At 41.7% G+C, this 20,787-nt stretch overlaps 3 protein-coding genes and 1 long non-coding RNA gene across 11 annotated transcripts in view; 3 read left to right on the top strand and 1 right to left on the bottom strand.

Annotated features, from left to right (window-relative positions):
- NCOA7 (nuclear receptor coactivator 7) overlaps nucleotides 1–4,344 on the top strand; it is a 104,459-nt gene extending 100,115 nt beyond the window's left edge. For all 5 annotated transcript variants that reach the window (XM_042448125.1, XM_042448116.1, XM_042448140.1 and 2 more), the window contains one exon: nucleotides 206–4,344. In XM_042448125.1, the coding sequence (XP_042304059.1) occupies nucleotides 206–341 (136 nt within the window). In that variant the 3' untranslated portion in view covers nucleotides 342–4,344. The remainder of the gene's footprint in view (nucleotides 1–205) is intronic.
- Nucleotides 4,345–7,885: 3,541 nt separating this feature from the next.
- HINT3 (histidine triad nucleotide binding protein 3) lies at nucleotides 7,886–16,621 on the top strand. Its single transcript, XM_042467148.1, has 5 exons — nucleotides 7,886–8,152; nucleotides 11,460–11,577; nucleotides 13,697–13,766; nucleotides 14,539–14,665; nucleotides 15,079–16,621. Exons 1-5 carry the CDS (start codon nucleotides 7,970–7,972, stop codon nucleotides 15,124–15,126), a joined length of 546 nt encoding a protein of 181 aa, XP_042323082.1. The 5' UTR covers nucleotides 7,886–7,969; the 3' UTR covers nucleotides 15,127–16,621.
- A 237-nt stretch (nucleotides 16,622–16,858) lies between these two features.
- On the bottom strand, nucleotides 16,859–20,426 carry LOC121930608. 2 transcript variants are annotated; one of them, XR_006103973.1, is made up of 3 exons: nucleotides 20,305–20,426; nucleotides 19,691–19,842; nucleotides 16,859–17,733 (listed from the first exon to the last, which is right to left on the bottom strand). It is a non-coding gene; the product is annotated as an uncharacterized LOC121930608 (long non-coding RNA). The 2 variants fall into 2 exon arrangements; XR_006103972.1 differs by lacking the exon at nucleotides 20,305–20,426 and adding an exon at nucleotides 20,167–20,220.
- The window catches only part of TRMT11 (tRNA methyltransferase 11 homolog), a 32,172-nt gene continuing 31,739 nt past the window's right edge, over nucleotides 20,355–20,787 (top strand). For 2 of the 3 annotated variants that reach the window (XM_042467126.1, XM_042467117.1), the window contains exon 1: nucleotides 20,355–20,458. In XM_042467126.1, the coding sequence (XP_042323060.1) occupies nucleotides 20,393–20,458 (66 nt within the window). In that variant the 5' untranslated portion in view covers nucleotides 20,355–20,392. The remainder of the gene's footprint in view (nucleotides 20,459–20,787) is intronic. The other variant, XM_042467135.1, reaches the window with a different exon arrangement.

Below are 20,787 nucleotides of genomic sequence, written 5' to 3'. Positions count from 1 at the left end.
TTTCTTAAAAAAATGTTTTCAGTGAATATCTATTTTGGCTAAAAAAATAACAGACATGATTCAGTCAAAGTGTTTAAATCTTCATGATTTCAGTGAAGGGAAGTTAACCTTCCAGTTGAAATAAATGGAGTTTAAAAATGCAGTCTTGTATTTTAAAAAAATAGCTAGCTGAAAAAAATTTCCAACACTTTTCTTCTCTTTTCAGTGGTAGGTTTGGATTATGGTTAGATGCTGATTTATATCATGGTCGGAGCAACTGTTGCAGCACATTCAATAATGATATTTTATCCAAAAAAGAAGACTTTGTCATCCAGGATGTGGAAGTATGGACATTTGAGTGATGTAGCTGCTGCCTTAAAAAGCTGAACTTGAATTTACTGAGCATTCAGTGAATGCTGAAAATTGGAATGTAGACTGCCTTACAACAGAACATGCTTTTCGACCCCTGAAATCAGGATAAACTAATATTCAAGAAGAGTAAGGCAAAGATTGGGCATAACTCATGTCTTATTCTTGCTCTGCCAGTATTCCTACACTGTGGTTGAAAGATGTTTGTGGAAGGCAACTGTACCATACAAGTTTATTAAAAGCTGTTTTATTACTTCCTGTTACTGTGAAAGAATTCTGTGGAAAAATCATAGAGCCATGTAGAACATTCCATGTGTATTTTTATTCACACTGAAAGTGAAAACCAAAAGGAGGGAAACGTGGTATTACCAAATTCTGCAGCACAAAGTAGTGGTCATTAGGTATACAGCACTTAAAGGGAACATTTTTTTTAAAAAAAGGAATATATTTATTATTTGTATAATACTTCTTCCCCTGAAATGTATTAGGCATGTTTTTCCTTTTAAAAACAAGCAAAAAAAAAAAAAAAGCAAATTTCAGAATTTGCTAGAAAGATGTATTGATTGAAGCACATGTCAGTGCAGTGGTGAATTGTTTTGATTTCTTAGGTTTTAAAAAATATTTTGCTGTTTTTAAATGTAAAAAATACATTTGTTGCTTTTTCTAATTATTTTTGGGATCTTGGCTTTTAACATTGTTATGAATTGTTTGAGATTGGTTCATTATCAGTTCCCATTATCAAACATGCCTGTTTGGTTGTGTGGCAACAATTGAAGAGAGATTCTGTTTTTAATTTGTGAGAAAGGTAAGAAAGAAAGAGCCACATTATTGTAGGGCAAAAAACTGAATTTTCAGTTGCATCCTACAGATTACTTGAAACTCTTTGTTTGGCGGTGGGTGGGGATGGGAGAAGTCAGGTCTCTAAACCGGTGCTTGATTTCTTCTTGTATAGTAAGTTAAATTACTTTTGTTGCTGATAAGAAAAGGAAACATTTTAAAGGACATTTTCATATAGCCAAGTGTTCATTTGAGGACACCGTACATGAGAATCTGGGGTCTAACTTCAGCTTGCTACATTAAAAAAAAAACATCAATTAAATGTTGTATTGAAGCAAGGTTTTTAGAATATTTTCCTTTCATAAAAATAGTTTGGTTAGAAAAGAATGGGAAAACATAATATAATCTGTTTCCCCAAAACCTTATAATATTATACTAACCATTTGATCCTTAACAGATTTTTAAAAAATTTAAGTCAATGTGAGAGAGGGCTTTTAAAAAAAATAGATATATGTTTCTGTATTTCTTTTAAAATATCAGTCGATCTTTATATTACACCTTCTGGTACAAGGCTACAACTGTGGTGCTTCAGATGTTGGCCTGTATCCAGTTTAGGTAATGTTATGAGAGTAAATGGAAGTGATAGTCCTAAAATAACAACAACAACAAACCCAGTGAAACCCAAACAAACAGCTCTTCTCCCCCACTACCAGGTGCTTACCCTAGTCTAAACTACCACATGGCACACTAACCTGTTGTTTCTCCAAAGTGTATCCCATTCACTTTGGGGTTTTTTCCAGTTGATATGGAAATAACCAGAACCATCTAGACATCAGGGTTTACCCTGGTTAGCTTCCAAGACATCAGACAACTGTTTATACTCTTCCATTCTCTTGGTGGTATACAGCTTTTGTCATCTTGGACCCATGTTGGAAAGACTTTTTTTACATTTTGTTTTATATATAGAAACAAAAGGGAAGAAGCAGCTCCTCTTTGCTTAATAGACGACACTCACAGTATAAGTTTCAAACTTAATACAGTTATGCAACAAGTCCTGTTTAGATGTTCATATCCCCTTTACGTGAACATGTGAATGTGGTGTGTGACATGATCTGCCTATCCCATTACCAACACCACAGCATCCGTATGTATGGCACAAATATCTGTAGGAAAGGTCTTATGTACACACAGCTGCATAGGCCTTCTCTTGATACCTTTGACCCATAGACATCAATAGTGAAAGAGATATGTACCCTGTTGGCCAGAATTCCACTTCTCAATTACATGTTCTGATAAATGGGGATGTGAAAAGTTGAAGAAACTAGAAGACATATCTGAGGTAGGCTTGATGGCCAAACAGCAAGAGAAAAAATAGCAATGTCAGAGTCACAGGCCTATATTTTGTCAAGATGTTGTTGTCATTTTCAGTTAAGATGGTATGGTGGGATATTCATGTAGGCAGACGTCGCACCTCTTTTTTGGCCATGCAGTTTCTAGGAGACAAAGAATTGTAAAGCCCAAGAGATAAATTTTAAATTCCATTAGGACTCCATCTGTCTTGTGACATTCAAAATTCACATCCTAAGAAGAGAGATGGTAGCCTTGCACAGGACAGAAGCAGCCTGGATCTCCAGGAGTTTGTTTTTCCCCCCTATTGCTAATGGTGTTTTAATTTTATTTCCTGCACTCTGCCTACGTGGATATCCCTCCATACCATATTAACTGAGAACAACAATATATTGACAAAGGAGATTATCACACTTGCAAATCCCGCCAGGATAGATGTTGGAGTGAAAAGTCAAAACTGGGTGTTATTGCACACAGCCATGGCTGGACAAGTGCAACCTGTCTGTACCCCGGACCCCAGTGACATTTATCCAGGAGCTTTTCAAAAATGGCAAAGTCCAGTTTTTGAAAAGCTCCTGGATAAGTGGCGGGGATCCACTTAGCAGATGGGTTACACTTGCCTGGCCTCAGCTGTGCACAATAACACCCGGTTTGGATTTTTCAATCCCGCATCTATTCTGGCAAGATTTGCAGTTGTGATAATCTCCAAAATGTAGGCCTGTGACTATAACATTGACATTTGTTTCTTTCTACGATTTTTAACACCTTTGCCTGATGAAGAAGCCAATGGAGCTTTGAAAGCTTTCATAATATGTATTTTGGTTGTCCCAATAAAGTTATTGCTGTTTTATGGATTTTGGATGTTACTGTACTTTGAAGAGACTAGACTTGTTGACAAATTTTGGTATATATGACTGTATGGAGCAAAAACATACACATCTGGTTTGGAGTGTGCTGATGCTGTTGGAAACATGCTGGCAATTAGGACCTGCTGCAAGTGTGAACATTAAAAGAAATGTTTTCTTATTAATCACATGTGGTGGTATACACAGAAGGAGCACACATAATTTCTCTTCACAGTGAGAACCTGTGTGTGTGTGCCTTCAGGCTGCCTGCCGACTTACGGTGACCCATGGATTCTATAGGGTTTTCTTAGGCAAGGAATACACAGAGGTGGTTTTGCCAGTTCCTTCCTCTGAAATGTATTCATTGGCTGTGACCCATCCAAGTACAAACCTGGGCTGGGGATCAATAAGAATATAAAGGAGAGCCAGCATGCTGTAGTAGTTGGAGCACTGGACTACAACTCTGGATTCCTCACTGTGCCATGGAAACCCACTAGGGTCACACTCATCCCCAGAAAACCCTGTGATGGGCTTTCTTTAGGACCACTATATATCAGAAACAACTTGAAGGCACACAGCAAAAAGAGTATAAAGATATATGATTACCATGTGATTTATAGGCAAATGGACAAAGTTTAAAAGGGTAAAAAACAGACTTAGGATGTTTTGTTAACACCTAAGCTTTTCACGCTGCTTTCCACTATATATTCTGACCATCAAGTACTACTCACGACAAACTTTCACTATAACAATGATCTACTGTTATTGTAATATTTGGAAGACACTCAGAGTACCTCTAAAGGAAGGTTTTATGAATGCCAAATGTGAGTTTCAAGCAAAAGATTTTTGATATTTGACATATTGTTCCATCCTATTATACTTGTCAGAGCATATCTGAGGCATTTGTGTTCTGTATCAAAACAGTGTTGTCCTATCAAAATTCTGTGATCCTTCAAAAACTATGGATATTTAATATATGTAATGCAGTGCTATCGCAACATTTTCAATAAAGGAATTTATGCATTCATATGTTTAAGTTTGGGTTTTCTCATGCTTCAGTTTAATACATAAAAGCCAATTTCTGCACTCTTATATCCTGATATATCTCTGCCCCTGATTGTCAAGCCTCCAGCTTTACCACTCTCAGGCACCTGAACATCCTCTGCTCCTTCAAAAGATTTCTTTCTACCTTTTTATTTGTTGGGCCTGGAACGGCTTCCCAGAACCCCCTGTGAGGATACCTCTATGGTTGCTAGTTCAAAAATATTCCCTGGCCTGAGATTTCAGAACCAAACCCTGAGATTTAGCAAAGCTCCCTGTTCATGTTTTAAAGTGCAATATGTTAAGCATCAACCACAGTTGCTCAGAGCATTTAATTCAAATTACATGCACTAAGTCCAGGGCCAGCTCATCCATACAGGTGAACTAGGCAGCTGCCTAGGGACGGGATGGCCACTTTTTTGGTATACTTTTTTATTAAAGTGAAAACTCATTACAGCAAGTGACGTAAAAGCATGCTAACGTATGACAGTTTCTTTGTACAATGGCCAAAACATAAATGTGCACATGGTACATCATCCGCCTTCCGCATGCACCTTGAATGTAACCTTAAGGTCAACAGCCCCCTCTCCTCTTGCCGCCCACCCGCCTTACCCTTGGTGCCACAACACAGAACGCCATTTGCCAGTTTTTGGGAGTGATCATGCAATAGTGTTTCTGTGTTTGTGTTTGATTTTGAATGTTTGCCTAGTACGTTTAATACTGTGTCGCATTCTTAAGACAAGTTTTAAACTAAGTAAAGAGGAAGTTTTAGTTGTTTAGGTGAGTACTCTACTTATTATTACATTATCTTAGGGGATAGGGGGTGCACAGCTGGCTTTTATCCTATGTCTTTTATCATTACGTAATCAGAAATCAGGAAAAGAATGTTCTATAAAAGGCAACAAATTAGGCTACAGAGACAATACAAGCAGAAGGCTAAAACTTTAACAAAAGGAGACTAACTACTTATATTGACTAAACGCTCCAACCTATTCAATAAAATAATACAAAGAATGTTCATTAAATAGCAAAACACAATTGTAACCAACCTAGTCATCTCACCTACTTAGGCCCCATTCCCACTGAGCTATTTGCCTGGGATGGAACTGGGCAGATTCAGATCCCCCCTCCCGAATCTTTCTGGAAGCAAGTGTCCACTATCATTTACCTTAATTGGTTTAAAATGGTTTAAAATGAAGGCAGCTTTGTTGTCAATCAAATTCACTTCCACTTTCATCAAAAGGTGACGTATCCTACAGCCATTGGCCAACCGAATGGGTGCTTCCCCCCCTCCTTTTTTAAAAAAAAAACCAGACAGTGTGCGCATATTCTGTAAAATTTAAAAACCTCCAGGTGTGTGTGTGTGTGTGTGTGTGTGTGTGTGTGTTGTGTCTATATGGGTCATTACGCATTATGGCAACTCTAAAATGACCCCATCCTGGGGTTTTCTTGGCAAGATTGGTTCCGAGGAGATTTGCCATTGCTTTTCCCCTGAGGCTGAGGAGTGTGACTCCCCTAAAGTCATGGGTTTCCACAGCCTTCCAGTGTCCCCTTCACTTCCAGCCCAATGCTACAGCCCTTGCCTCTCCCCCATGCCATGCCATCTCATTCCAGTCACAACAACAACAACAACAACAATTCCTTGTCCCAGAATGCCATCTCTGCATCCTCTTGCTTTATTTTCCCTCCTTGCGACCCCAAAATGCACACACATACATATGTAGTAAAAACATTTGCCAAACTGAAAGGGAAACATTTGTAACATTCGCATTGTAGCATTCACATATTACATAAAATAATAATAATACAGTAGTAATAAGCCTCTTGCAAAGCCCTGACAGGAGCAAGGAAGTGAAAGGGAAATAGCACACACATTCTATCTCTATGTATCACCCTGTAGCAAAAAACATCCGCATAGTCTGTCAAAAATAAAAAATAAAAAAATAAAAGAGAGAGAAAGCTGCCTGGTGCGAGAGGGAGGCTTGTTCCGTTCTCTGCCCTCCCTCTGACCATGCCTCCCCTGAACTTGACTCTTCCTCCGGCTCCTTCCTCCTCCTCCTCCTGCTCCGTCACCTCGATTGCCCTTGGCACCCTTCCTCCAGCTCTATCCTCCTCCTCCTCCTGCTCTGTCACAACGCCCTTGTCCTGAGATTTCTCCCTCTCTCCCTGAGAACCACAGAGAAGGCTCTAGGGCCTTAAGACTTAGGCTGGATCTGCACTGCAGAATTAATGCAGTTTGACACCTGTTTAATTGTCATGGCTCAATAATATGGGATTAGGGGAACTGTACTCCTCCTCTCAGAGAGCTCTGATGCCACAACAAACTACAAATCCCAGGTTTCCATAGGATGGAGCCATAATAACAGTTAAAGTAGTGTCAGACTGCATTTGTTCTGCAATGTGGCAGCAGCTTTAGAGCCAATCCCAAAGATCTGAGAACCCTAGTTATATCTGTTGCCCCCAGGGTGACCAGACACCCTCTTCTTCCAGTACATTCCTTTCATTTCAGCCTTCTGTCCAGGAGGAATTCCAAAATGTCCTCCATTTTGAGCATGACTAAGAAGCATGAATTTCTAGCTTTTCCTTGGCCATGTCCTTCATTCTTCTTGAAGGCCCCCATATGCTTGCTAAAACAAAATAGAGACCCCATGTAAGTGTGGCTACCATGGCTGGGTTCCCAGAGCCCCACAGCAGTCTAGGGGGCTTGTTGTGTGACTTCAAGTCATTCCTGACTTCTGGTGACTCTGAAGTGAACCCATTATGGGGGTTTTCATTGCAGAGGTTGTTCAGAAGTGGGGTTGCCTTTGCCTTTCTCTGAGAGAGCGTGGCTTGGCCATAGTCGTCCAGTGGGTTTCCATGTCTTAAACCAGGATCTGGACCCTGATCTGAAATAACCCAGGTTGAAACCACTTTAACTGCCACAGCTCAGTGCTCAGGCATTGTGCCCTCGTCCTGCTCTCAAATGGCTTGAAGGCCCTCCATTTTGAGCCTAAGAAGCATGCATTTCTACGAGGGTTTTGAGCTTTGATTGGGGCATGTCCTCCATTGTGCTTCAAGTTCCTACATATTTTTGTACTGCCCAGTTCTGAATTTCCTTGTGGCTTTGCAGGTCTCCCACTCAAAGCCTTGTTTATGGAAGGCCCAAAACACACTGCAGAAATAATCCAGTTTGAGACTGCTTTAACCGCCCTAGCTCAGTGCTAGGGAATCATGGGAATTGTAGTTTATTGTGGCACCAGAGCTCTCTGTGACAAAATATCCGTCCCAAAAGTACAGTTCCCATGATTCCCTAGTAGCATCGAGCCAGGGCAGTGGAAGAGGCCTCAGACTGGGTTATCTCTGCCTGCAGTGTGTTTTGGCACTGAAGCCTCCTGCTCCTCCTCCTCCTCCTCAGGGAGAAGAGAGAACCACAGCCAGGGACTCCTCAGCGCCAGCCCTGCTCCTCCTCGCTCGGCCATGAGGGGTCGCTAGTCCTTGTCTCTGTCTCTGTCTCTGGGCCGGCGGCTGCCGGGAAAGGGCCGCAGCAGGGGCGGGGCTTCTTCTTGTCGTTGGGCCGCTCGCGGCCGCTGTGCTAGTCGCGCTCCCTTCCTCCGGCGGAGGAGGAGGAGGCCATGGCCGGCGAGGAAGGAGGAGGAGGGAGCTCGGGTTCCTCTCCGGAGCCCAGTCCCGGCGGCGGCGGCGGCGGCGCGGCTGGAGGAGAAGGAGGAAGCAGCGGAGGCGGCTATGAGAGCAAGTGCATCTTCTGCCGCATCAGCCACGGAGAGGAGACCGGCACAGAGCTGCTCCCTTGCGAGGTCAGCAGGAGGAGGAGGAGGAGGAGCCCCTCCAGAGATAGAGATAGATACATATGTACATACACACAGAGACATACCTATATAATATATATGCACACACACACACAGGGTGACCAGATTGATAGCCCTAAAGGAGGACAAGGCACCACAAAATGGAGGACCTTGACCAAAATCAGAGCTCACTACACTCCCATTAGTGTAAACTCATGCATCTTAGCCATGCTCAGAATGGAGGACATGACCGAATCAAAGCTAAAAAGATGACTAGAAATATACGTTCTTAGATATGCTCAAAATGGAGGACATGACACTGTAGTCACGATGCAGTTTGACACCACTCTTAACTGCCATGGTGCAGTCCTACAGGATCCTGGGATTTGTAGTTTCGTGATGCCTCAGCACTCTTTGCAAGAGACTGTACTTCTCCTCCAGGGCCTGTCCTCCATTCCAGCCTTCTCTCCAGGAGGAATTCCACTCTGAGCTTGACTAAGAAGCATGAATTTGTATTTCTGTGAGTGTTTTTGGCTTTTGTTTTATCACGTCCTACATTTTTTGAGTGCCCTACATTTTGTAGTGCCTTGTCCTCCTTTTCGGTTAGGACATGTGGTCACCCTGAGCCCCGGTGCTCTTTGGCAGAGACAGGGTGACCAGTGGCCCTCCTTTTCCAGGACATGTCCTACCTTTCAGCCTTGTGTCCAGGAGGCATTCCAAAAATGCCCTCCATTTGGAGCACGACTAAGAAGCATGAATTTATCTTTATACTGTATTAGTATTCGGAGCTTTTATTATGGAATGTTATACATTGTTTTTTAAAAAAGTATGCTCCATTTTACAGTGCCTTGGCCTCTTATGGCAGAGAAGGTAAAACACCTTGTAAAACTACAAATCCCAGGATTCCATAGCATGGAGCTTCAGCACTGAAAGAGGTGCCAAACGGCCTTGTTTCTGCAGTGTACATGCTCCCCATGTGGGCTGATGAGTGGCTGCTTTGGGCCACCCATACTCCCCAGACTGATTTTCTTTTCCCTTCTAGGCCTGGGTGACCCAAGGTCCTTTTTTCCCAGGACACATCCTACATTTCAACCTTCTGTCCAGGAGGAATCTCAAAATGTCCTTCATTTTGAGCATGACCAAGAAGCATAAATTTATGTTTATATGAGTGTTTTTAGCTTCTGTTTTGTAATGTCCTACATTTTGCGGTGCCTTTTCCTCCTTTGTGGTTAGGACATCTAGTCAACCTGCTCTTTGCGCTTGCAGCTATGAGCGGGATCCCTGCCTCTGCTTTGCTCCCTAAAAGCCAAAGATCACTTCTGTTGCAACTGGGAGAGGCTGGGTGCTCCCTCTGAGCCACCTTGCCAGATCACTCCTAGTTTCCCTCCATTATCCCCTTGGCCTCCCTGCTTCAACCAGGTGCTTCTAGAAAGCCTGGGGGCAGAGTGTGAGACAGGTGTGTTGTGTGTGTGTTAGAAGGAGACAACAACACCATTTTCTTACACACATTCAGGTTGTTGTCTGCCTTCAGGTAATTTCTGGCTTATGGCAACCCTATCATGGGTTTTTTTTTTGGCAAGCTTTATTCAGAGATTTGCCATTGCCTTCCCCTGAGGCTGAGAGCATGTGATTTGCCCAAGACATGCAAGAGGTGTGCTTTGCTCCTTGTTTACACCCTGTATCAGTTTTAGAAGCAGTATCTGCTGTACAGCAGCTCCTTACACCGCTTTAAGTGCTGTAGCTCCATTCTACCAAATCCTGGGATTTGTAGCCTTACAAGGTATTTAGCCTTCTCTGCCAAAGAGCGCTGATGCCTCACCAAACTACAAATCTCTGGATTCTGTAGGTTGGAGCCATGACAGTTAAAGTGGTGTCAAACTGCATTGTGTCTACATTGTAGAATACGCACCATTCATTCATCAACAAGTCATCTGTCTCACCAGAACCAGAACTGGTGCCTCTCAAACGCTAGGTGTTTTTCTCAGGTTAATAATAATTCTTGAAAGCTTTTAAAACTTTTATTACACAGTGATGGTTCTATTAAACATTTTCATTCCGGTGCAAAACATATTGACCTATTTTTCCAATTGCACATCTGTTAGCTCTCCAGCCGCATCTTAATCCCTTCTTGATGGCAGTAAGTTCCCTATTGCTCTCCTTCCCAGCAACAGTTTCTGAAGCTGGAAGTTTAATTGAATGCTTGTAGCTGTAGTGATTCATAGATCTGTTTTCTATACATGTTTGTGAAATCCCCTTTTAACCCTCTTGATCAAATCGAGAAGAGGGCAATAGTATAGATAAGAGGTGGCAAAAGGGTCAAAATGTGTTTTGTTGTGGAGACAGGGAACTGAAATGGAAATTTCTGTCAGAGAAGCTGCCCTCCAGGGGCCATATAGATTGCCAAAAATTCAAGAAAGCAAAAGCAAAATCAGAAGTGGCATGCAGTCTGTTCCTTGTCTTTTTAAAATGGTAAACAGTAGAGCATGGTCCTGTGAACTATTAAACATGTAGTTCACTGTTCTTCCTGCCTACTTCTTCTGTTTTTTCAAAAGGAAGTTTACTCTTTTTTTTTATCCAGAAAGGACAACTTGGAAAAACAGGAATAGAGGTTGGCTGCAAAAACAGTCTCCAGGTAATCGCCATACTTTGAATCCTGCTATAGCTGTTGGGTCATTAGTAAATTCCACTGTATTTGACACTTGCTCTGAAGTGAAAGGAAGTATGATTGCAGCCCTTGTGTTCAGTTTCAATCTCAATTCACATTTGTTTGGAAAAGAGAAAAGAAAAGGAGAGAAAAAAAGAAACTTCCCAAATACTCTCTAGCTGTATTCTTATTAAATAATCCTATTCCCCTTTCTTAACTACATATATCCATATAAAGTCTAAATATATTATAGATATAGACTATAGTATTCTATATCTATATTAGTATATATTCTAAATCTAAATATGTTATAGTTACTGTACTGCATTCCATATATTAACCCTTCTATCATACTAAAAAGACAAAGAAAAAATTAAAAATTAAATCTAACATAGAACCTCATTTTCTAGCTCTTGAACCCTAACACACTTATATATCATTTTGTATGAATGGTTTCCATATTTTCAAATATACTTCTGTAGGTTTTCCCCTTAATAAACTAGTTAATTTATCAGATTGAGCTAATTCCATCACTCTTTTCAACCATTCCATACTGGTTGGGATTTTATTAGGATTATTTCTAATAGGCATCAGGAAAACTGTTTCTTACATGACTTGTTGTTTGCCAGGCCATTTTTGTAACAGGTTCTTCTTCTACAACTGTTCCATTAGGATGAAGACTTGGTGTGTTTTAGAGATATCAGACCTGGCGCTCCACATCATTATTTAGTGGTGCCAAAAAAACACATAGGAAATTGCAAGACTCTCAAGAGCGAACATATACCATTAGGTAAGTGACTGGCGCACTCCTTCACCACAACCTTAATTGCTTGTGAGATTTCAAAGGGCATTGCACTTTCAAGTCAGTCTTTGTTGCTTTATAGTAAGAGTGGGAAACCATTGGGCTGGATGAGATCAAGGGATGTGAGAGGTTCTACATCAGGTGCATTGGATGGGAAGCCAACTTTACTCCTCCTTCCTCATCACCTCCCTGGGAACTAGTAGCATGGATCCCTTCTCCCTCCCCTCCCTGCCAACAGAGGAAGGCCCCTTCCATCTGATTTATAAGCTCCACCAGACAGTTGTGTTTGTTCACAGTAGAAGAACTCTGTGATTCTAAATATTTTTTTTAAAGATGTGATAGTACATTTTCATTGAATTTTATTCATTTTGCATGATTGTTTTGATTGTGTAGATCAAGAATACTCAAAGCTCTGCTTGGAATGAATGAAGAGGTGTCCTGATCAAGGAATCTTAAGAGTTGTTCTTCTCTGTTAGTTATGTTAGAGCAAAGATCAGGGTAAATAAAAAAGGATAACTCTCCTTCATGTGTTACCCATATGTATGGGGAAAGTGTATTTAAGGCAATCTAGGGTAATATTAGCCTTGCCTCCCATGGCTTATCCCAGCATAGGGCCTTTGCATGCAGACCACTACACATAGTATCATGGAGTTGAAAGAGACCACAAAGTCCATCCAGTTCAACCGTTGAACTGGATGGACTTTGTGGTCTCTTTCAACTCCATGCAGGTAGAGGTAAAGGTTTCTCATTGACCTGAATGTATAGTCGTAACTGACTGTAGGGAGCAGTGCTCATCTCCGTTACTAAGCCGAAGAGCCAGTGTTGTCTGAAGACGACTTCGTGGTCATGTGGCTGGTATGACTACATGGAAAGCTGTTACCTTCCCACTGAAGTGGTACCTATTTATCTACTTGCATTTACTTGCTTTCAAACTGTTAGGTTGGCAGAAGGTGGGACTAGTGACGGGAACTCACTCCATCATGAAGGAGTCGGGCCTTGAAGTGCCAACCTTCTTACCTTCCGATCGTCAGAATTGACGCTTTAACCACTAAGCCACCGCCATGCAGGAGCACAGTATCAAAGCACCCCTGCCAGCCTTTGTTTAAAAACCTCCAAAGACGGAGCACTAAGCACTGTACAAAACAGTTCTTGAACTATGTGCTGTTTCTTTTTCAGTGTGTAATGAGGTCATATTCCTGTGACTATCAAAGTTAAGAAAAAGTAATAATTACACTGCAAAAGAAGTGGCATTATTCCTCCTTATATTACTGTTGTAATATAATACATCTATACCATCATTATTGTAGTAAGGAAATAATTACAAGTAGCTAGTTATTTGAAAACTAGTTATTTCCGAGCTCTGCATCTATTGTATTAGTTTCTTATTTTTAAGAATAACTCCTTGCAGAAAGACCCATTTGTTTTACATGTATACAAACCCTAAACCAGGGGTCGGCAACCTACAGCCTGCCGAGGCCTAGGGACCGGCCCCAGCCCGGTCCTGCCGCCAATTGCCGCCCACGAAAGGTGGCCTCCTCCCTCCTTCCCGGCCGCGAAAGGGCGGGGGCCACCTGCAATCGCCGCGATCGTGGGCAGCCTCCTCCCTCCTTCCCGGCCTCTATGAAGGCCCAAGCCTCCACAGAGGCCGGGAAGGCGATCGCCGTGATCTTGGGCGGCCTCCTCCCTCCTTTCTGGCCTCTGAAGGCCGAAGCCTCCACAGAGGCCGGGAAATTGTTCTTCAATTTAAATATTATATATGTTCCCATTTTGTTTTTTTACTTCAAAATATGATGTGTGCAGTGTATGTAGGAATTATTTTGTATTTATTTATTTAAATTGTTAAAAAATATTTAATTATTTATTTTTGGCACCCCCCCCCCCCCCCCCCCAGTTGTCTGAGGGACAGAAACCTGGCCCCCGGCTCAAAAAGGTTGCCTACCCCTGCCCTAAACCATGTTGGAACAAATCCCATTGATATCAACAGGACTTTGGTCAGTTTAAACAGTTTTAGGGCTGAGCTGTTGAACTTTAAGATATTGGGGATCTAACTTGTGTTTTAAATCAGATTTTATTCTTGCCTTTCTGCCCCCCCCCCCTTACCTGACAGTGGAAAGAATGATGGCAGCTGGAAAGACAATACTTCAACGGAATAAGTTTACCGACTTGAATGATATAAGGTATACAGTCGGCCCTTCTTATACACGGATTTTTTATACACGGATTTAAGCATACACGGTTTGAAAATGTTCCAAAAAAGTATAAATTTATCTTGATGTTCCATTTTTTATTAGGGACACCATTTTGCTATGTCATTATACTTAATGGGACTTGAGCATACACGGATTTTGTTATACACGGGGGATCTTGGAACCAAACCCCAGCGTATAACAAGGATCCACTGTATTTCCACAAAGAAAAATATTTATTAAACTGTTCTACTACAGTATTGTAGAGTAAGTAAATACTTGTATTTAATCACAAGGACAAAAAGGAGTTCCATGCAGACAAGGGAGCAACTAGTTGGAAGAGAGACTAAATTCAACCTTCGAAATCAAGAGAACTGTATCTGCATCTGCACTGCTGAAATAATCCAGTTTGATACCACTTTATATGTTGTGGCTCAATGCTCCAGAATTTTGCTAATTGTAGTTTTTGTGGCACCAGAGCTGTCTGAAAGAGGCTAGATGTCACATAAAAGTACAGGTCCCACAATTCCATAACACTTGCGTTGTGAGGATAAATCCATTATAGTTTCATTGGAATAGATTCCAGTGAATTAATAAAATTTACAAGGTTTCGATTGATTAAATAGATCTACGGTACTTTAGTAGGGATTAAACAATTGAATTTCACCCTAAACATTTAGGGCTGATATGCACTGATTGCATCTTAATTTTGTTTTCAACCTCTGAATAGGAGATACTGATTTATTTTCTTCTGTTTCTCAAGGATGGGTTTTCACTGGCCTCCATTCTGCTCAATAGCCCACTTACATCTTCATGTGCTGGCTCCAGCTAGTCAGTTGGGATTCTTGTCTCGTATGGTATACAGAATCAATTCCTACTGGTTTATCACAGTAAGTATTTTTGGGCACAGTTCTCATCATCCCTCTTGTGCTTCCCCATCTGTTCTGAAGCATAGAAGAAAATGTGAGAGCATGGAAAATAGTGTTGTGAGAAGTATCCAGATCTCATTTTCCCCCGCCCTTGGCCTTTTATTAGAGCATTCCGAGTGGAATTCACCTCAGTACTGAATCTAGTGCTTTACATTCTCCAGTCCCCCATGAAATTTGGTTCAGGGACATGGAAGACCTAAACATGCATGTCTCAAAACCACTGCTTGGCATCTACCCAACAGGCTAAAACTTAAAGAATTCTAAATAACATTTTACTTTCTGGTTGTAGGATCCTGCAGGGCTACTTGGGGAATGCGGGAGAGGATTGAGATGTTAAGTTACTACTTTCATTAAGTTACTTTTTTTTTAAACAGGCTGATCAATTGATGGAACGGTTGACTGCTGAGAGTGCTGCAAGCTGAAGAGAACTTGCTCTAGATCATACATCTCTGTGACTACTGAGTAATACAGGATTGGATGTAATTGGTATCATGGTAGACTTCTGAAAACTAGTACTGAATTTGCTGCTACAGTGGTTGAACTCATTGTTAACCCAATTCCATACACTAAATTTCTCAGGCAATTATATGAATGCAAGAATTAAGTACTTTCTAGAGCTTCCAGATCTACAGATAAAAAAGTAGCTATTGTCTTTCCAATGCAGGTATTAATACAGTACATCTTGTAAATGATGATACTGAGGTTTCACATATGCATATGAGTTTGACTCTAAATTACACAAGTTTTTGTGCCTATGTCTTCTTTGGCGTTACAAAGCTAGGGAAGCTGTGATGTCTTGGTGCTAAATCAGTTATCACTCAAATGTATGTAGCTGTATACACAGCAAGAAGTTAATCCATTGTGCCCATGATATGAGTTAAATCTGTAGTTCCAATGTGAGAGAAGATATTGTCTATCAGTGTAGATTAGAATTGTTTGTGAGTGTAGACTAAGTAATGTCCGCTAGTCAAATGCATGTACTTAAGACCAAGTAAGTGAATTTTTGGGCCCGTACTGACAGGCCAAAATAAAGCTGCTTCGGGTCACTTTGGAGGTAAGCTGTTTAAATGATGCATGCGTCCTAAGAGTTCAGAAGCCACGCTCCCGTCCTAAGGACTGGACCACAGCTTTGGCACAACTTCTGGCTTCTTAGGACACATGCATCATTTAAACAGCATACCTCCAAAGTGACCTGAAGCAGCTTTATTTTGGCCTGTCTGTATGGGCCCTACATTAATCAATTTAAGTTAATCTTTGGGGCTAGCCTCTAAAGACATCAGGCTTGTGCTTGAACTAAATAGTCATGTAACCATTGATTTGGCCATTATGGAAGTTTAAGCATGTCTTGCTGTGGAAATCTGTCACTTTGAAAACATATCTTGGGATATTAAGTCTTGGCAACATCCACAAATGAATAATCAAGAATGCCAAAAGCTGGAAGTAATGGAAGGGGTCACAGTGCATCTTTATCTGTTTCTTTTCAAAATGTTGCTTTATGTAGACATCTCACATTGACACAGATCTAATATGGAGAAGTGAACTTTAACAAGCAGCTATTGAAACTGGGCATTTTCTCACCCACCATCTATTGTTTTTGTTTTCCCACTGCATAGGTGCCCAATATGCTCAAATAAAATGAGATTTTCTGTCCCTGTCTTTGACTTTTTAAAGAGTTTTAATCTTATTTATTGTAGATGTAGCATATGTTTATTTTGATACTTGAGTTTGAATTCAAACTTGGAGAGGGAAATATCTCCAACCATGTTGAAATGTTAAAATAAATGTGTTATAGCGTGTAATGACTGTATTGCAATTGTGAGTCAATGTAACAGAACTGGAAATGTACTGGCCATCCCCATGTTGCCAACTCAGTGGTACCATGAAAAGGAAGCTCTTAATAAACAATTGTTAGCTGTTGACCTTGGAACATTCTTTTATCTGATTGGCTGTTCAAATCATTTTAATAACTTAAGAAAGGGATGTATGAGCCTGCTATATAAATGAGCAGCACTATAAGTAATATAAGAAATATGAAACTAGTGGCTTTTAAGTAACTGGTTGTGCTCTCATACTTTTGTAGTGTCTTATGAGGCTTAGAACCTTTAGAAAAACATTATTTTGTAGTGAGAAGTGTCAATCATTTCATAATTAAAATATGCTTACATTACTTTTATTTATTTAAAATGCATATTTCCATCACAGCCCCAGCTGTTAATCATATTTTCCTGTTTTCAGCATGCAATTCCAGTTCTCTCTCACACACGCACACAGAGGTTAGGAGATAAATACCATTCTGTAGTTTTGTAAAATGCTCTTATCCTTTTAAATACATAGAAATAAACTAAAGAGACACTGGAGAAATCAGGGGTGCAAAGGCATAAAATAGCAGCCATGTACCTCCTTTAAACATGTTTCCTCTGGTTAGCATTTTCCTCACCACATCCTGACCAGCCAACATGGTTGCCATTTAAAGTCCCTAAAGTGTTCCCCAGAGTATCATGCAGTAAGGTTTATCCAACTCATTCAAGTAAGGTAATAACCACATCATCATCTCTTCCTTGCCAAAGCATTTCACCTTCAAAGTCAACTAGCCCATGCTTTCTTGCTCTCAAGAGAACACCTACAACTTTATTGGATATAGTCACATATCTGTCGAAGAGGTGCTTAAATGTTATTCTCACATATCCATCTCGTCCTCTCTCCCCAACACTGCTTATGACCAAGCATAATTCTTCCACTTCCTTGCCTACGTGTGTGTGGGCATCTTTCCCCCTCTGTTCTGTTTTGGATCCTTCTGGAGGCCTCCCATAAGTGGGATCACCTCTCTCAGTACGTAGCACTACTGGCCTGTTGCTGCTGAAGGGGTTCCGTTTCTGATAATCAACGTGATCCTCTGACCAGCTCTGCCAGCCTTTTTTTAGTTCTCCCACAGCACCACGATGGATCCTTGCTGTTTTAGTACTGTGTGTTTCACTTCGCTCCATCTTTCAAGAAGACTGTGACATCCAAGGAAAAATACTGAATCACAGCTGTGAAGACAAAAGTATTTGGTTAAATAATCTGCAGTACAGTTCACCCTCTGTATCAAAGGATGCAACCATCCATGGCTTGGAAATATTATTTTAAAAATCCAGAAAGCAAACCTTTTGATTTTTTGTATACAATGAGACATGTAACCATAGATTTTGGTATCCACATACCAAATCTGATTTAAAGTACTTTTTTAACCTATTGTGCCTGGGACTGGCACCACATTTGTGCCCATTGGCTACAACTTTTTTTTTTTCATGGAAACTTGCTGCCAACTAACAGTGAGTAGTTCACAGACTTGCACCAGTCCACAGACCACCACTCTTGACTATCAGCCATGTTACACTATTTTATTTATTAATCGGATTTATATCCCAACTTTCTCCCAAAATATGATTCAAGGCATGACAAGAAACTTAGGGCACCAGTTGATCATAAATTGTTTTACTTGCCTTCTCTTCCTAGCAGCAAATATTCATGATAGACTAAACAATATTTTATCAGCCCAGGTTTGTTCAGGTTATAGTTTTAGTATGCATTATTATATGTAGTTATGTTACAAATAAGTGTGTGCAAGACTGCACCAATGTTCTAAAGTATTACATAGACCTAACTAGAATATTTGCATGTGTTGGTACACTGGTTTCTCACCTAATTGGAAAAACCATGTTGAAATAACTATCACTGTAATACTGTTTATCTGCAAGTTAAATGCCAGTCTCTATAGGCATCAGGTCCTGTTTCATCTCAGAAGCTAAGCATGGTTATGCCTGTTTAGTATTTGGATGGGAGACTGCCAGGGGATATAAGAAGAAACCAGTCCAACATCGAAGCTGCTTATTTTGGAAGTAGCTTCAATAAATCTATATGTGCCACCACCACCAACAACAAATATGCTTTCAAATTAGATTTTCATTTGCCTGCGAAAAAGGTTTCTACAGAGCTAGGAGCCAGTGTGGTGTAATGGCTTGAACGCTGGGCTCTGGACAACAGAGTTCAAATCCCAGCTTGGCTATGAAACCCACCGGGTGACCTTTGGGCAAGTCACACTCTCTCAGCCTCTGAGGATGGCAGTGACAAACCCCCTCTGGAGAAACTTCCCAAGAAAACCCTTTGACAGGTTTGCCTTAGGGTTGCCACAAATCAGAAAGGACTTGAAGGCACACAACAACAACAACAACAACAAACAACAGTCCATTTACATTTCCAGCAAGCTGCAGCTCTCTGCACAAGACAAATGTAACAACTGGTGGCGCAGTGGTTAAATGCCTGTACTGCAGCCATTCACTCAAAACCACAAGGTTGCGAGTTTAAGACCAGCAAAAGGGCCCAAGCTCGACTCAGGCTTGCATCCTTCCGAGGTCGCTAAAATGAGTACCCAGATTGTTGGGGGCAAATTAGCTTACTTGCTAATTAGCTTACTTGCTGTACACCGCTATGATCTCTGGAATAGCGGTATATAAATAAAACAAATTATTATTATTATTATTATTATTATTATTAACAACAGCCCTAACTTGTTTAATCCTGTACGCAAAGGATCTTGTGACACCTTTGAGACTGAGCCAAAGAAGATCTAGCATTACCTTTTGAGTAGATCCAGGGTTCATCTTACACTGTAGAAATGTACACTTGCGCCTCCATATTCCCTAGGGCTAGGGGCACAAGACCCCTGTGAATATGGAAAAAACGCAAATAACAAAACACCATGTTTTTCTTGAGAGGACAGCTCTCTGGGAATCTCTAGGTCCTCCAGTGCAACTGTGTGGTCAACGTCCGACAAACATTGACCCTAGAAGTGCCCTGGAGGAGCTACAAAGGCCTAGTGGAGTGTCCTCTCTAGGAATCGCTGGGTCTTTTGGTGCAACCTTTCGTTAAAGTTGACCATAGAGTTGCACTGGAGGACCTAGATATTCCTAGAGAGAACATATTAATCAAACCTGTGTCTAATCAAACCTGCAAATATGGGGGTTGAGTGTAGTTTGACGCCGCTTTTCAGTGCCACAGCTCCATCCTGAGGAATCCTGGGATCTGTAGCTTCACAAGGTCTTTGGCCTTTTTTCTGCCCAAGAGTGACGGCTCCTCACCGAACTATGAATCCCTGGATTCTGTAGGAAGGAGCCATATATGACAGTTTAAAGTGGCCATCGAGCTGCAATGTTCTCACAGTGTAGATGCATGCAGCCTGAAGCCACACAACAACAACAACAACAACAACAAGAGACCCCTCTCCTTGCTCAGATGGTTTAATCCTACTCATTCAGGAGGGGCCTACTCCTAAAGGATGCATATTGTGCTCTGGGCCCCACAACTAACTGCAACTCCCAGAATTCCATAGCCTTGGCCCATACAACAAGTTAAAGCGGTACCAAACCGGGTTATTTCTCCAATGTGGATGCAACCCAAGGGTTTCTAATTGCCTTGGTCCTCACCAGAAGACTGCTGCTGCTGCTGCTGCTCTTTCCAAGGTCCAGCCTCTCTCTCTCTTTCTTTACTTGAGAGAGAAGAAACCCTCCTCCCTCCCCTTCATCCTTTCCTTTCCTGCTTCTGCCTCTCATCCTCATTCCTACCTCTAAGCCACGCCTCCTTTCCCAAAGGCTCCGCCCACTTGCCCCCGCGCAGGCGCACACAACAAGGCATCCATCCACCGGGGCGACGATGGCGGGGTTGAAGCGGCGCTACTTGCTGCTCCTGGCGCAGGAGAACTTGGCCTTCCGGGCGGCGGTGAGTCAGGGGCCCCTCTCTTCGCCAGCGGGAGCGCGCTTGGAACGTTCCATGAGGCAGGGCGCGCGCACGCCCCCTCCCTCCCTCCCTCGCGAGGCGGTGAGGCAGCAGCCTCAGCTCAAGCAGAGAGATATAGACACATACCTGGATAGTCCCCTGAGGAGAGTGGAGGGGCTTTCCCTCATTCTCCATAGGAGGAAAGGCAGGCAGAGAGAGGAGGGAAATAAGCCAGTACCTGTTGCTTTTGGGGCTCTTGACTGCTTTGTCCTTTACATGCAGCACTTGGGGATTTAGGAGTTTGTGTTTCTTGGCCATTGGGGCTGCCACTA

This window comes from Sceloporus undulatus, chromosome 1, assembly GCF_019175285.1.
Source record: "Sceloporus undulatus isolate JIND9_A2432 ecotype Alabama chromosome 1, SceUnd_v1.1, whole genome shotgun sequence".
NCBI classification, from domain to species: Eukaryota; Metazoa; Chordata; class Lepidosauria; order Squamata; family Phrynosomatidae; genus Sceloporus; species Sceloporus undulatus.
The sequence above is the reverse complement of the archived record's forward strand: the minus strand, read 5'-3'. Positions and strand labels throughout refer to the sequence as shown.

Excerpts from the sequence above, each read along its gene's own strand:
- HINT3 (XM_042467148.1), top strand. The coding sequence starts at position 7,970 with ATGGCCGGCGAGGAAGGAGGAGGAGGGAGCTCGGGTTCCTCTCCGGAG. Across the intron at positions 8,153-11,459 it reads CAGAGCTGCTCCCTTGCGAG|GATGAAGACTTGGTGTGTTT; the intron begins GTCAGCAGGAGG and ends CTGTTCCATTAG. Across the intron at positions 14,666-15,078 it reads ATTCCTACTGGTTTATCACA|GCTGATCAATTGATGGAACG; the intron begins GTAAGTATTTTT and ends TTTTTTAAACAG.